The 14,404-nt window shown below is 36.3% G+C and overlaps 2 protein-coding genes across 5 annotated transcripts in view; one reads left to right on the top strand and one right to left on the bottom strand.

Annotated features, from left to right (window-relative positions):
• Positions 1-621: 621 nt before the first annotated feature.
• Positions 622-13,076, top strand: cenatac (centrosomal AT-AC splicing factor). 2 transcript variants are annotated; one of them, XM_056458559.1, is made up of 11 exons: positions 622-802; positions 1,574-1,737; positions 1,815-1,913; positions 1,982-2,048; positions 4,412-4,474; positions 4,648-4,709; positions 7,261-7,369; positions 7,463-7,493; positions 9,201-9,296; positions 10,088-10,220; positions 12,789-13,076. In XM_056458559.1, exons 1-11 carry the CDS (start codon positions 686-688, stop codon positions 12,910-12,912), a joined length of 1,065 nt encoding a protein of 354 aa, XP_056314534.1. In that variant the 5' UTR covers positions 622-685; the 3' UTR covers positions 12,913-13,076. The 2 variants fall into 2 exon arrangements, with proteins under 2 accessions (XP_056314534.1, XP_056314533.1); XM_056458558.1 differs by having other exon boundaries at positions 7,258-7,369.
• arhgef12b (Rho guanine nucleotide exchange factor (GEF) 12b) overlaps positions 13,036-14,404 on the bottom strand; it is a 145,769-nt gene continuing 144,400 nt past the window's right edge. For all 3 annotated transcript variants that reach the window (XM_056458554.1, XM_056458556.1, XM_056458557.1), the window contains one exon: positions 13,036-14,334. In XM_056458554.1, the coding sequence (XP_056314529.1) occupies positions 14,324-14,334 (11 nt within the window). In that variant the 3' untranslated portion in view covers positions 13,036-14,323. The remainder of the gene's footprint in view (positions 14,335-14,404) is intronic.

Below are 14,404 nucleotides of genomic sequence, written 5' to 3'. Positions count from 1 at the left end.
GGCCTTTAGTTGGTGATTTATTTCACTAATTTAGTTTGTTGTACGTTGTCTTGGAAATGGTTTGGAATCTCTGCTTGGTACATAAAATGTTGACTTTCCATCTGGGATGACACTAAACTCAAACAACATGGTTGAGCCCAAAAGTGCGTAGTGTCTTATTTGGGATGCAATGAATGTATTCTAAAAAATGTTGGAAAAAAGCCATTGTCATCCATACTAGGAAAGAAAATACCACAGAAGTTCAATGACTGTTTTTTCCAACATTCTTCAGTATTCTTCATGTGTTTTTTTTGATTTTAGGTTGCCTTTTAAAATCTGCCAGGGGGCAACAGATGAAAATTAGCCCCCGTGGCTAACTCTGGCTTATTTACAGTCTCACTGTTTATTAATGAGCATTGTCCCTGTTAAATTAATAAATTACAAATTACAAAGTATATCTTCCTTTGTGTTCGACAACAAAAAAAAGGAAATCAATTAGGTTTAGAACAAGTGGATGATCAAATGATGGCAGAATGGTGTTCGTTTTTGGGTGAACTTTCCCTTCATTTAAGGGCAAAGCGCGTTTATTCCTCCCAACCACCAGATGGCGTCGTTACAGACTTAACGTCACATCACGTCGCTGTTTGGAAAACAACGCGAATGTTAGCGCGTGCTTTCGCTTGAGAAACCAACACTTAGCTGACAAATGGGGGCATTTTATTGCTCTATCTGCGGGAAAACTGACTTTTCTGGAAAAGGACACATTCATGGGAAAAGCCACCAGAGCAAACTTAAAATAATTCTTGTCAAGTTCACGGAGAAGGTGAGTGTGCTAATCTGTTAGCTAGCTCTATTTCAAGTTAACAGTAGCGTTTATTTTTCGAGTTTAACAACAAAACAGCCAGTAAAATTGGATTTCAACAGTTATTTTTTGTGTTTGTGTCTATGTGAGGTCGGGTCACGGTTTGGTGATGACTAACTTACAATAAGCCAAAACATTTAACGTTAAGCTCAATGATTCTGTTCTCCTTTGCAAAACACACATTAACTACGAATTGGGTATCTATTTGGGTATCTAAAAATGAATAACACCTCAGAAAACACGATAACTGTTGTTATTTTATGAAAAAAATCACTATAAATAGCAACAACTGTTCTCCATTATACTTTCTCTGGATTTATGAGGTAACGTTATGAATTCTATAAAGGTATGATAACATTTCTATTAAATGTCAATTACAAATACCTTTCTAGAGTTTTGTCTAAAACCCATACCTAATATTGATTACTGAAATCCATTACTGATCAATAAAGACATTTTGTTTAATACAAAATAATGTCTGTAATTAAGTTAATATTTGAAATTATCTAAATGATAATATTCTTATTTGACATTTTGAAGGTATATTGTCATCTTTTTATAAAATCTAACACAAATGAACAGTTTACTCAAAACATACGTGACATATATACCTATTCGTGAAATTTTACCTTTGCATTTAGAGAACCGACAGTAACTTTGATGTGATCTCTTATGTATTTTTTTTTTTTAACCCCCCAGAAATGTATTCAACACTATCTGATGTTGTTGCAGGTCAAAGAAGCACGCCGGACCATTAAAAGTCCTCAGGTGGAGAAGTACGGTCCACATCATGACGTAAAGTTCTGGTGTTACTGCTGTGCGCTGGAGGTTCAGAAACACGTGACTGACAGTAACATCACTGTGCTTTATGGAGGACTGCTGGAGCACATGAGCACGTAAGATCATGCCTGAATTCACTGGAAAAAACACATGCAGACAATTCTGCGATTTCACCAAGCGCTTCTCATTTCAGCCCAGAGCACCGCAAAAACACACACAAGTTCTGGTGGGACAATAAAGCAGACCCCAAACTACGAGACAAGTTTATCATCACACAAGAGGATACTGAGAGGTAGTTTGTGTTCATAATATAATTCATGTAGTAAAACAGAGAAATTAATAAGGGATAATTTTTTATAGGTTCAAGTCTGAGGTTTCCAAGGCTCTTGAACAGTTTGAGGAAAAGGAGGATGTTTTTATTAAAGAGGTAAAGATTCGTCAAGTTTTTACACTGCTCTTCTAACCAATATTTAGCTTTCCACAGTAGTTAACAAGATATTTCACCCCAAATGTAATTTTTTTTACCAAAGTTCTTCATAATATCGTTTTTGTTCAAATTATTGAGATCATTGGCTGAACTATTCCTTTTAATTTTTATTATTATCAATGCTAAACATCATAATGCATCTAGTGTATGTATAGGGTTTTTACATTTTTGGTGAACATAGATTTTTTTCTTTGCTGTACTATAAATCAGGGCTGCACAATATTGGAAAAATCTGATATTACGATATTTTATTTTTCTGCAATAAATATTGCGATATGAATACAGTTTCACAAGATGGTTTGAATAGCTCTATTAGCCTAATGTCGAGTTCAGACTGCATGATTTTAGCCCCGATTATGACTCGCTGACAAGTTTTGAGAAATCGCTGACAAATGCTTGAAATGACAGGCAAATCGGTGCTCGTTCACGTGAGTAACAATCACAGAGAATGTGATTATGTATGTAACTATCAAAGACGCGATCTGAGAGAATGGCAGATGAGTCGCTGACACCCGTCGGTTATTTGGCATGCTAAATATCTGGAGCTGTCAGCGATTCAAATCATGCGTGTGAAATGTGTTCTGATTGAAAATAACATTGGCGATTACCTACAGCCAATGAGAGAGCAGCATCCACTAGTGTGGGTCTCTGCAGGCCAGCTGGAGGATGAGGGAGAAGTTAAAAGTGCTCATTTTCAGTTTATTTGGTCCCAAGAAGTGGAGGAAAAACTAGTGTAAATTTGGCAGGAGCTCCTGTGTCAGTTTGACACATCATCTGAGCAATACCACAACCTGGTCTTGAGAGAAATTGGGATTTCCCTTCAAAGGCCAGGTGAACAAAACATGTACATTTTCTACCCAACTAAAGGATTCTTTCTTATTATGTAGTTAATAACTAAAGATACACGTTGACCACACGTTGTTTCCATGTCACTTCTTGCGTGTGTTTGGTTGTGACGTGTAGTTTGTGGACAAAGACAAAGTTGTCAGCGATTCTTCCTATTGTAAAGTGCTGCAGTGTGAAAGCCCCTGTTGCCGATCAATCCTGCAGTGTAAACACAGCAGCGACAGAGCGCTACTCCAAATAGTAATGCAGTGTGAAAACATGTGATGCGACTACTTTGCAAAATATACAGTCTGAACTCTGCATAACAGTATTCAGGTACAGAAACTGAACGATGTAAATAAAAAAAAAATAAAAAAAGCTTTTCTTACTTTGACTCATTTCTTCTGAAGTTGAAAACAAAACAATACTTTAATTTCCTCTAAGAATTTTAGCAAATTTGGACTAGAAATAAGACAATTATCTTTTTCTTCAAACAAGTCAAATTATCTGCCAGTGGTGCAAGTAAAATAATCTTGTTTTCGCTTTTAAAAGTAAAGTTCAAGTAAGAAAACTTCTAACACAAACTTTAAGTAAGAAACTTTTTTTTTTTTTTTTTGCATAAATTGTATATATTCTGTATAAATACAGTAATTAAATATAATTCTGTGGCTCCTGGTCAACTATATTCCAGACTCCATTGCATATCTTGCGATGTGACTATTGTGGATACACGCATTGCGATATTGATGCAGAAACAATATAACAATTGTGCAGCCCTACTGAGAATATTGTTTGTCAGCGGCACACACACACATCTATTCATTATCACACACATATGCTTATTAATACAATTTCAGTCCTGGAAGTAAACGTATGCTAAATGTTATATTTTTTGTCACTAATATAGATTAATAATTGACATTATACTGCAATTAATAACTTTTGATAAACTGCCTTAAAATATCAATATTCATTACTATTTTCTATACAACTAGAAAATATAGCCACAGCATAAAGAGCATGCGATGTTTATAATAACAACAATCAGTTCAATTAATGTTCTTATAATTTATTAAATCTTGCTGAAAAAAAAAGAAGTCTATTTTTTTTTTAATTCATTTATTTTTTTGCACAGGGGTGTCTTAAAATTAGTATTTACATTTAGATACTGTCCACAGTCGAAGAAACCCTTTATATGTACTGTAAGAAATCAGCTCATCCTTATTCATTTAACCAATACCCTCAGTAAAAGCATTTAATTTATTAAAATGTACTAAACAACAATGACCCTCTGAGTTTTCTGCAGTAGATGTTGCATGCATTTTTGCCATTGCTTAAGAAAAGCATTGATGTAATTTGAAGGATATAAACACAGAATATAGTCTGTGCTGCTGAAGCAAAGAGAGCTGTTGTTGTGCACACTGTGAACAGTAAAGACTGATGTATATGTGAAAGTGTGTTCTCTTCTTGATCTTCAGCTGGCTGCAGGGATTCGCTCTCAGGAGCTGCATAGGCTGGAGCTCCTCCAGTCACTATCAGAGGTTTGTTTTCCTGCGATGCTCCCAGCGTATCCACATCTCACTACTCTTGGTTTATTTTGATGAAGAAATGTTATTTTTAGACATTGTTATTTAAAAAAAGAGTGCATTTTGTCAGAGTAATGCTTAAAAAGACAAATGGACTATTACTGTTGACTTTCCTGAATCAAACTTAGCCTGATGCAGAACTGGAGCAACCTGCTGAACTGGAGCACTACAGCAATGCACACACAGCCAGGTAAAATCAATCTCAGAAATATTAATGTTATCCTGAGTCCGTTAGGGATACACCAATACTCCTATAATATAAAACATTCTCCAATGCTTATAGAAAGTCTGCAGTCAGTATATATTATTTTAAAGAATATGTGTAAATAAAAATAAACATATAAATGCTTTTTATACAACAAGAATATTTTAAACTCATCATAAGTAACAGAAATGACATATTTAAAATTACCAAATTCCTCAGATAAATATTTATCAGTTTGTGAAATTGATGAATGGCAAATTTGTGGAAGAAAATAGTTTGAGCATCGGCTCAGAATGTTAGAATGATGTCTGAAGGATCATGCGACACTGAAGACTAGTTAAATTGTAATAATATTTCACAATATTAAAGTCTGTGCGAACTGGTAGTTGCTGCAGACATTTATTTTAGTATGTTGAGGTTATATTCTAATGTTATATTTCCAGCTGAAACTGAATATTGAGTAGGGGGTGGGCTTTTATTTTTGAATTCCTCCTTTCATCTTTACCTACTAATAGTTGGAAGGGCGTGGCTAAGCATATCTCTTACCCAGGCTGTCAAACTGACATCACAGGAAAACTGCTATTTTACAATTTAGGCCCCGTTTACATGAATATGTTTTAGATTTAAAACGGTGTTTTAGAACGAAAATGATCCACATCCACACTGGTGTTTCACCTAGCGTTTCTGAAAAGATCTCCGTCCACATTACATGGCTGAAAACGCACACGCCAGATGAGAGCAGCGCATGTCAGACAGTTCATCAAAGATTTTGCGCTGGATCTCGTCTCACTATAGTTGATAAACGTGATATTTAATTCATCTGGTCTCTTTCTAACGACTCCGGTCTTTTGAATCTATTCTTTTTCTCAGGAAATGTGTTTTGGCTGAGCACAAAGATAAGTTAATATATTCATTTATATAATCATGTTGATTCTGCACATTTGACTGATTGCTTGCATTTATTTTCTATAATGTTTAAACTTATTGTCGTTACACTTTTATAATGGCCATTATTGATTATTAAAACTGATATTCAGCAAAAGAGGGTGTGTGTTTTGTATTTTTCAAGGAAAATGAAAGGAGGCAGTAATGTTATAGGCTTCATTTTGTTATAAATATGCAGAAAGTGAAGATGACAGTCATATAAATATGGAGCTACACGACGCCTCAACATTTTTGGTGTCTGTTAAGTTGTTAATACCAAAATGAAAATAAGCACTTCCTTATATCATGTTTTTATTTTATTGAAACAATGTAGCCAGGGTGGTATGAATGACGCTTGGGTGGAAGTCTGAACTTAAGGAAAGCATGCAAGACTGAACTTTGTGTACTTGATATTGAGAAAAAGCCCCAATCAGGTAGTGAATGTCTGCAGCCACGTCTCTGTTTTCAGATGTCTCTGTTTTCCCCCATCCACACTGACATGGAGCAGCAGCGTTTTAAATCCAAAACGGCGTTTTCAAAAAGCTCAGTTTTCAGGGCTCGAAAACTCTGGGGGGTACTGGGGACGGAAGGCATAACAGTAGCAAAACTTTTGCGTTTTAAAACTAAAACGTATTAGTGTAAATGGGGCCTTAAGCAAATGGTCAGATTTTGATAAAGACGACAAAATCAAACAGTTTATTTCAGTGAATTAGCTGAAAAAAAGATTATTGGGTCACCTTAAGATTAACATCGCACCCTAGAAAAAGAAACATTGTACATTTTTTTTTAATGCAGACTTAAATCCTTTTACTGTATTTTTCATGAAGTCATTTCAGACTTTGTTGGCAGAGAGACTTGTCATATATATATATATATATATATATATATCCAAAACTTTAAGTGAGATAGAATCAATGAAAGACATAAGAATACAGGTGCCATATAGGACCTAAATGGTTTACAATTTCTGGCATGTTTAGTAGATTTCTGTTTGATAATTGTTAGTCCTGAAAATGTAGTGTTGATGGATGCTACAGAATGGATAAGTCTGTTATCTTTTTAATGATTGGTGTATCCCTACTTGTTATAAACAAAACAGTGCCAACCAAATGTCTGGGTAATTTTTCCAAGCAAGCATTTTTTGTTTTTAAAAGATGTTTAATAGATGTCTAAACATAGTCATGTTGGCTAAAACAAGGCAAAACTTGGGCTGTCAGTGAAAATCTAATAGATGTCTAAGAATAGGCCAAAACAAATCAAATAAACAGAAATGAATGACTGCACCTGTTAAGTCTGTCCAATCTATTTAATGACTAGTCTAGTTTTGGGCTATTCTTAGATGTCTATTAGATTTTCACTGACAGCCCAAGTTTAGCCTTGTTTTAGCCAAGACGACTATGTTTAAATGTCTATTAAACACAAAATAGTTTCAATTTCAGTTTTCTTCATGGTTTTGGAATGGATGATGTGTCAACTTCTGACTGGCACTAATGTTTATTTTCTAGTATTGATGAGCAAAGATATTTTGTGATTGAATGCTGGCTTTGTCAAAAGATTTTTTTTTTTTGTGCTTGTAATGTCTAAAGCATGAGTTTTGATGTTTGATAAGAAGTTCTCACAGAGGCTCTTATGAAGCGGAGGCACAGGCAGGACCGAGCCATGAGGATCTGCACAGCCAGTGGAGGAAACCGGGACTCAGCTTAACTTTTATTGGCTACCAGGTGATCTGTTCAACACTATATACAGACAACAGCCATTGAGTAGATCCATAAACGAGGTTAAGCATTATCTTTGTTTGGTGTCTGTGTTTGCAGGACTCATCCAGCAGTGGAAATGTTCATACAGGTAAATGAAACCTTCTGCTTTTATTCTTTGAGGAGGTAAAGAGCAGGTACTCTGCTTCCTGCCTCATATGCTGAGTATGGTCCATAATCTGAAATATTGTTATAGATTTCATTCTTTTTCTGTTCCTTTATATAAAGTAGATTTGACATAATCAACATTAGCTATGTTTCTATCCAAATTATATTTATATATTTATAACTTGAATAGTGCATTAAACATTTGCAAAGCACCAGACTAAAAGAGAATAAAATTGTCACTTACTGATGAACTGGCATCATTTGTTGCATTAGAAGTCACTGGGGGCCATTTTTTTACGATAATTAATTACTTGCGCCAAAACAGTGGCTTTTGGAGGCGTAAGATCATTCTTTGGGAGTTCATTTGCTCAAGATAGTTCTGGGAGGTAATAATACTGAACCACTGAGATGAGGGATTTGGTTAAAGAGCCCCTATTATGCATTATAAATATTCATCATATTTTGGTTTTGTGGGTCTCCAAAAACAGGCTGATATGCATGCGAGGTCAAAAAGCACTTTCATTATCTTATAATATGTATTTATTTTTGCCTAATTATCCCAACAACTCCCATATGATTTGATTCATTTGTACTCCTCCTTTGCATTAGGCTAATCTGCACTGATTGGACCGATGACCCAGTCTGTTGTGATTGGTTGACTGAGTTCAGCGCGAGACAGAGAGAAACGCCCACCATGGCTATGTAGTAGCACAGAGTATGTGAGAGCGAAATGATCTATTAAAGATCAGTGATTACAAGCTGCGCAGAGCGATTACAAGTTACAATACACAATTTGCAAGCTACAGAAAATGAGGCAACAATTATAATTACACTTACATGTTATGATACGGAGGAAGAAGAAACTGGTCCATATGAACTGTAACAGTTACTGACAAACTCCCGTACATAATAGTCTCTGCTGCTCCTTCCTTTAATAGCAAATGGCTGGCTAATCCCATGTTGCAGCGTAGCTTGCTGTATCAAAAATCAGAAGAATGACAGGAAACACAGCACACGGTTGGCTATACTGTGGTATTGTTGTGAAAAGGAACTTTAACCCTGTCAGTGATCATCATCTTCCTGTCATGATCAGTCTCGTGATCCCCCACGCTCTGCTAGTGTCTGATGGGAAAGGCACCTTCACGTTTTACCAAATCCAGCAGTTTATATTTGGTGATGTACAGTATCGACGTCGACACATTCAAGCGAAAGATCCGAACTTGGCACGATTCATTTATTTGACTCTGAGTCGACTATTTCGTTTAAGAATCAATAGTTTTAAACTCACTGCACTTTCAAATGTAAACCTCAGCTGGATGTTTTTATTCACTTAGAGCTGTGTCACACACTACATGGAAGCTCATTTTCAAAAACACATAATATAGGGGCTCTTTAAGGGGTTTTAGAATGACCAAAACAAAATTTCAGATGTTTCAAATGTGATCAGTCTGCTGCTTTGTAACCGCCGTCTCACTGCACCTAATCCTTACACATTTTGTTTATGCGTGTGCTAGAATTTATTTGTTAAATAAATGACTCCATGATTTCCAGTTTATACACATTTCTTCTTATCAGATAAAGTGTATTCTACTCAATTGTGTGCATGTTTCTTTATGCGCATTTTCAAAATTGACGCTCGTCTTGGCATTTTCATGAAGCTTTTTTTTATGGTGGTTGTGTTGACCTGTAGGAGCTGTACCGCCGTGGCTGCTGGACGAGCCTCCTGATGAAGCTTCAGACGGACAGCAGGAGATGAAGCCCTCAGTGCAGGAGTTTCTCAAACACAGTATGTGCTTCAGCCTCACCATCACACTGAACAGTGTTCATTACAGAGCAAAACACCTCTCTATCAATCAGTATGTTAAAGTGCACGACTGGTATTATATTCTTATATTATATTAATATTCTGGTATTAACACAATTACAGTAAGACAACACCCTTAAGAATGTAGCACACAAAGGTTTTTGATTGTTAGCTGGCTTTAATCGTACTCCCTTTACTCAAATGAATTCTGATCATGCTGTTTCCATTCTCTGACACCTTCATCTTCAGGACACAAATGAAGATCTTTTGGATTAAATCTTCCATATCTTCCAGTGGTTCAACTGTAATCATACAAAGCTTCACAAACACTTTTGTGCAGTAAAAACAACAACAGCTGCTTTAACTTTTGTCTTACCCTCTGTGACAGCTAAGGGTTTGCGTTAACTATGGGTAACTATTTAATGTTATGTATTTACTATGCGTAAAATTGCCGTTAAAATCTGAAGCGCCATACACGGGCATCCATATTGCCCGTAATAAACCCTATTCTGATGTGGAAGACAACAGTCATTTCTAAAGTGTTTGTCTGATCATTAAATACTGTGGAGTATACACTACCAGCTATTTAATCCATACAGTTTTACACAATGCTGTATATGGAGGAGAAGAGAGCTCTTGGATTTCATCTAAAATATATTAACTTTTATTCCAAAGATGAATGAAAGTCTCAGGGGATAGGAATGACCGGAGGGTGAGTAATAGAATTTCAATTTTTTGGGGTAAACTACTCTTTCTATGCTCTGGATTCACAGAGGAGCAGGAGAAACTAAAGAAGCTTCCGCCCAACCGCGTGGGTGCAAACTTCGACCACAGCTCTCATACTGATGCCAACTGGCTGCCATCTTTTGGACGAGTGTGGAACAGCGGCAGGCGCTGGCAGTCCCGGTGAGTTCTGGAATAGCTTTATTTTCAAGTTCAGACCTGATCCTGGAGACTCACTTTTCCAAAGAGTTTAGTTGAAACACATCTGGATAAGCAGATTAAGGTCTAGGATTGTTGTAAAGTGGTAAACATTGTGGAATACAGGAGCAGTGGTCTGTTCTTCGTACCTCGCTTAAGTGATCTAAGATGATTTGGCAGATCCTGGATCTTTTAATCTTGATAACTGATCTCTGGCTAATTTGGTTCTTCAAACAAGTTGGCAAATTAAAATAATCTGGATGAACTGATCTGAGATCGCTGCGTGTGTTGTGAAGGACAGATCTATTGATCCTCGAAATCTTGAGCAGCAATGCAATGATTGGCTGACGGCACAGCAGCGTAATGACATCATCTGATTAATATTCAATTATCCATGTGAACAAAATTATGTCAAATTGGTAGTAAACGGTTTGTTAAATATGATATGTAATAACTTTTTAACTTTGTTGTGGGCTGCAGGCTTTACACTTTCATGTGTCAAGAGTATTGAGCAATTTATTTAGTTTTACAGTTAGAGCGGATTTTCTTATAGTAGCTTATTCAAGTTTCTTAATATATGGTTGTTTACATGAATTTTGCATCAAAAAAGCATTTTGATATCTGTAACAGTGTCTGCAACTTTTGTGAAGCATCAAATCACCAGCATATTATCTGTCAAAACATGTTTATGACTGCAAAAATGTTTATTCCTTTTAAAATTTAAATATTGGACATGTCCTTAATCAGACACGCATTGTACAGCGGTCGGTACCTTAAAATAGTACGCATTTGTATCTAAGAAGTCTATATTAATATATGTTCTCTTTAACCCTTGGGGAAAGAACACCCCCTTGACAGTTTTTGTACTTTTGTTCAGGTGTAGATTGCCTAACAGTTTTATAATTTTTTTTTAAAACCTCTATTTTTATATATAAATTTAAATAATTTTACTATTTCCCCAGTGTTTGTAATGTATACGTTACTACTGTAAGAAAATATCAGTATTCGGTACAAACTTTCACTATTATCTTTGCTTGAAAAGACCCGATTTAATCCTGTTTATATGAAATAAGCCTGCTCCCTAGCATGTTTGAGCTACCAGAACTGTTGCTATGACAACAACTCTCAAAAAAGTTTGTTTTGCCTTAATTTATGTGGTACATGCACAGCTTTGCAATCAGATTAAATTCATTCTGACTGCCGAAAACCATGTACTGTAAACATTGCAATCTGAATATATCAATATCAAATATTGATATTTATGTGTTTTATAAATAGATATTTATGTGTTATTATGCATTCCCATTCAGTTTTTTTGCATACGCAATCTGTCTGTGACAGGGGTGTGAACTTACATTGGTCTCACAGTTCGGTTTGGTTCAGTTACAATTATCATGCCATCAATTTGATATCTCGGTGCATCGATGATGCTTTCCATATACAATTTATTTTACTTAGCAACACTAATTCTTGTATTAAAATGTATAATTTGTAAATATATTTATATATTATTTGTAATCCAGTTTTGTCCTTTAATAAGAGCAGCCAGATATATGAACTGCACCTTACTTGCTCAAAGAAAACACTTTTTTTTAATGGATCAAACAAAATTCAAGTACAAACCCAGAACATACTTGCTTTTTGAGCGCCTGTGATTGGTCACGCGCTCAACAGAAAAGACTGCAATTGGCTCTAACTTTCAGCATGGCTCTGGCACTGTTCAGCAAGCAGTGACACAGACGCTGATGTTAAACGACCATGGCGATCAGCTGATCCATTATAGAGAGCGATGCAGTGGAGAAAACCCGCTCTGCAGAATCGCTCTTGTCTGTATCCACAAGTAAAAGCCGAGAGAGGAGATAAAACGTTACCTGACGGACACGCCAGCAGGTCAAAGGGGTCACAGAGAGTGAGAGAGATTACAGCTTTTCATTTTTTCCTAGGTGGGTTCTGATGTATTTCCCTTTCAGTGAAAGACTGTCCAGCAAACTCAAAAAGCAGATAACTGTGCACATTTCACTGCTTGTGAGTAGTTGGAGCGTTTTTCTTACTGGCAGTCTCCTCTCTCGCCATAGTAAGCTACTGTCATATAACACATTTGTGATGAAGTCAGTACATAACCAGTTATGATTATTACTGAATTGATACCGAATTGTTGGCATCTGCATCGAAGAAACAATTAATTTTGACACACAATTGTGACGTCACTTAAGGACAATTCATAAACCGTTCTTTTGAGTAAATATGACAATACTAGTTTTAATTTCAAAAGTCTATTTGACATGCATGTTTTCTTTGTATGACCATTAGGAATCCATTACAATTAAACATTTAATAATCTTGATTGGCCTTTTGTTAAATGTGCAAGTACTGTTTCTCAAATAACGTGCTTCATTAATCAGCCACAGGAAAATATCCTGCCAGCAGTTTGATGCACTATCAATACACGCAGGCTAATGCATGCTAACAGTCATAATCAATTCAGTTACAAACAATTTATTCAGGTGTGTGTTTGTGTAAATGTAGCAACTGACACTATTTTGTTCCCCTCAGGCATCAGTTTAGAGAAGAAGAGGCAAACACTAAAGGAAAGAGGAAGAGGGGTGATGATGGGAAATCCACAAAGAAGCCAAAAGACCTCAGTAATGGAGAGATAAGAAGTCCATATCCCCAATAGGAAGGACTAAAACGGCATGCACTACTTTTCTCATGTTGAGAATTATTTCAACTTGCCTCAATTAGAAACCAGCACTAGTTAAGGTAGGTTAGTGTTCATGTGAGACGAAAACATGAAGCGCACTGTTTGTGTTTCCAGTTTATTGAATACATTTTTTTGCTACAGATGTTTGTGTAATTTCCTTTTTGGTCAAAAATCCAAAACATCCTTCCCACTCTCCGCAAAAGGTAAATGTGATCAAATGAAGACACAATGTGCAACTTCCCATTTCGAACAATACGTCAGTTCAGTCAAATTGAATAGAATCTCGTCTATTAGAGCTATTTCATGTTCTCAACAGAACGCCAAGACCATATTAATGTTCAATAATATAATAAAATACCTCAAACGTCTAGACAGAAGAATAAAAATACAGATTACATTAATATTAAAGGATACCTTGCAGTCTTTCATTTCTCTTCTTTCTTTTTTTTTAGTAGTTTCTGTTAAAATAATACATGACTGAACGCTTTAGATGCAAAAGAAGAAATAAAATAATAAATCGAGTCTCTGTAAGAGATGCAGTGTTGGTCATAATTGTACAATACATTACATTTAAAATAGACCGTTAAGGGTCTTCATCAAGTTCCTGCACTGAAGCTTCTTTCTATTCAACTTCATTCTTAAAACCAAGTAAATCGGAAAGGGTCACATCAGCCCAAACCCGACGACATTACAAAAGGTCTGCTCTTCCCACGGCCGCAAGCCCGAGAAAACGCTTTCAGTAGCTTCATTAAATAGCATGTGGTTTATTAAGAGAGGAGGAATGAGGAGAGACACCACCACAATCATCATCCTCACGCTAGTTTCATTCGCCGTTAGTATACTCCACACGGCTCTAATCACCTGTTCCAGCATTACAGGACGTTCAACACCATTCGCCGCTCATGTCAAATCAATAACGTCACATACACCGCATGCCGAACACTAGTCTGGCATTCAGTTTATGTGAACTCACTGCTCTTGTGAGATCTGTGGCACTACCTTACCAACCACTCATGCTGGACTTTCATTGGCTAATAATGATTAATGCCACCCAATCAAACTTCGGGAAAAACAATCATTCAACCTGGGGGGAGATTTACAGATCAATGCTCAAGTTTACCCTCAAATGCTGTGGTTTTCTTCTCATTCGGCCTGCTTCATCAGGACAGCGATGTTTTTCTTTATCTTCTGAATGAAGTGAGAGGTGATGAAACGTGTTTGTGAGCAACATGATATGCACTCGTCTATATGCTGGTGTGCAGACGGACAGATGTTTGGAGCAAACAAACTCCAGATCTCCTGGTCATTCAGTCTGTGTATCTGCTGTTGGAGGAGGAGCAGCTCTGTGTCCTCCAATCTCAATAAACAGAACAACAGCTCCGCTTCACTAACTTTTATCTGAAATAAAGAAGAGAACGGAAAGTTAGGAAATTCAAGGCTCTGACAAGCCGTTACAATGATGGTTCAT

Source organism: Danio aesculapii, chromosome 5, assembly GCF_903798145.1.
Source record: "Danio aesculapii chromosome 5, fDanAes4.1, whole genome shotgun sequence".
Taxonomy (NCBI): Eukaryota; Metazoa; Chordata; class Actinopteri; order Cypriniformes; family Danionidae; genus Danio; species Danio aesculapii.
Note: the sequence above shows the minus strand (reverse complement) of the source record. Positions and strands in the feature narration are given on the sequence as shown.

Bases quoted from the DNA above. Each gene is read 5' to 3' on its own strand.
- cenatac (XM_056458558.1), top strand. From the start codon at position 686: ATGGGGGCATTTTATTGCTCTATCTGCGGGAAAACTGACTTTTCTGGA. The intron at 4,475-4,647 runs GTTTGTTTTCCT...AATCAAACTTAG, and splicing joins TCCTCCAGTCACTATCAGAG to CCTGATGCAGAACTGGAGCA. The intron at 7,494-9,200 runs GTAAATGAAACC...GTTGACCTGTAG, and splicing joins CAGTGGAAATGTTCATACAG to GAGCTGTACCGCCGTGGCTG.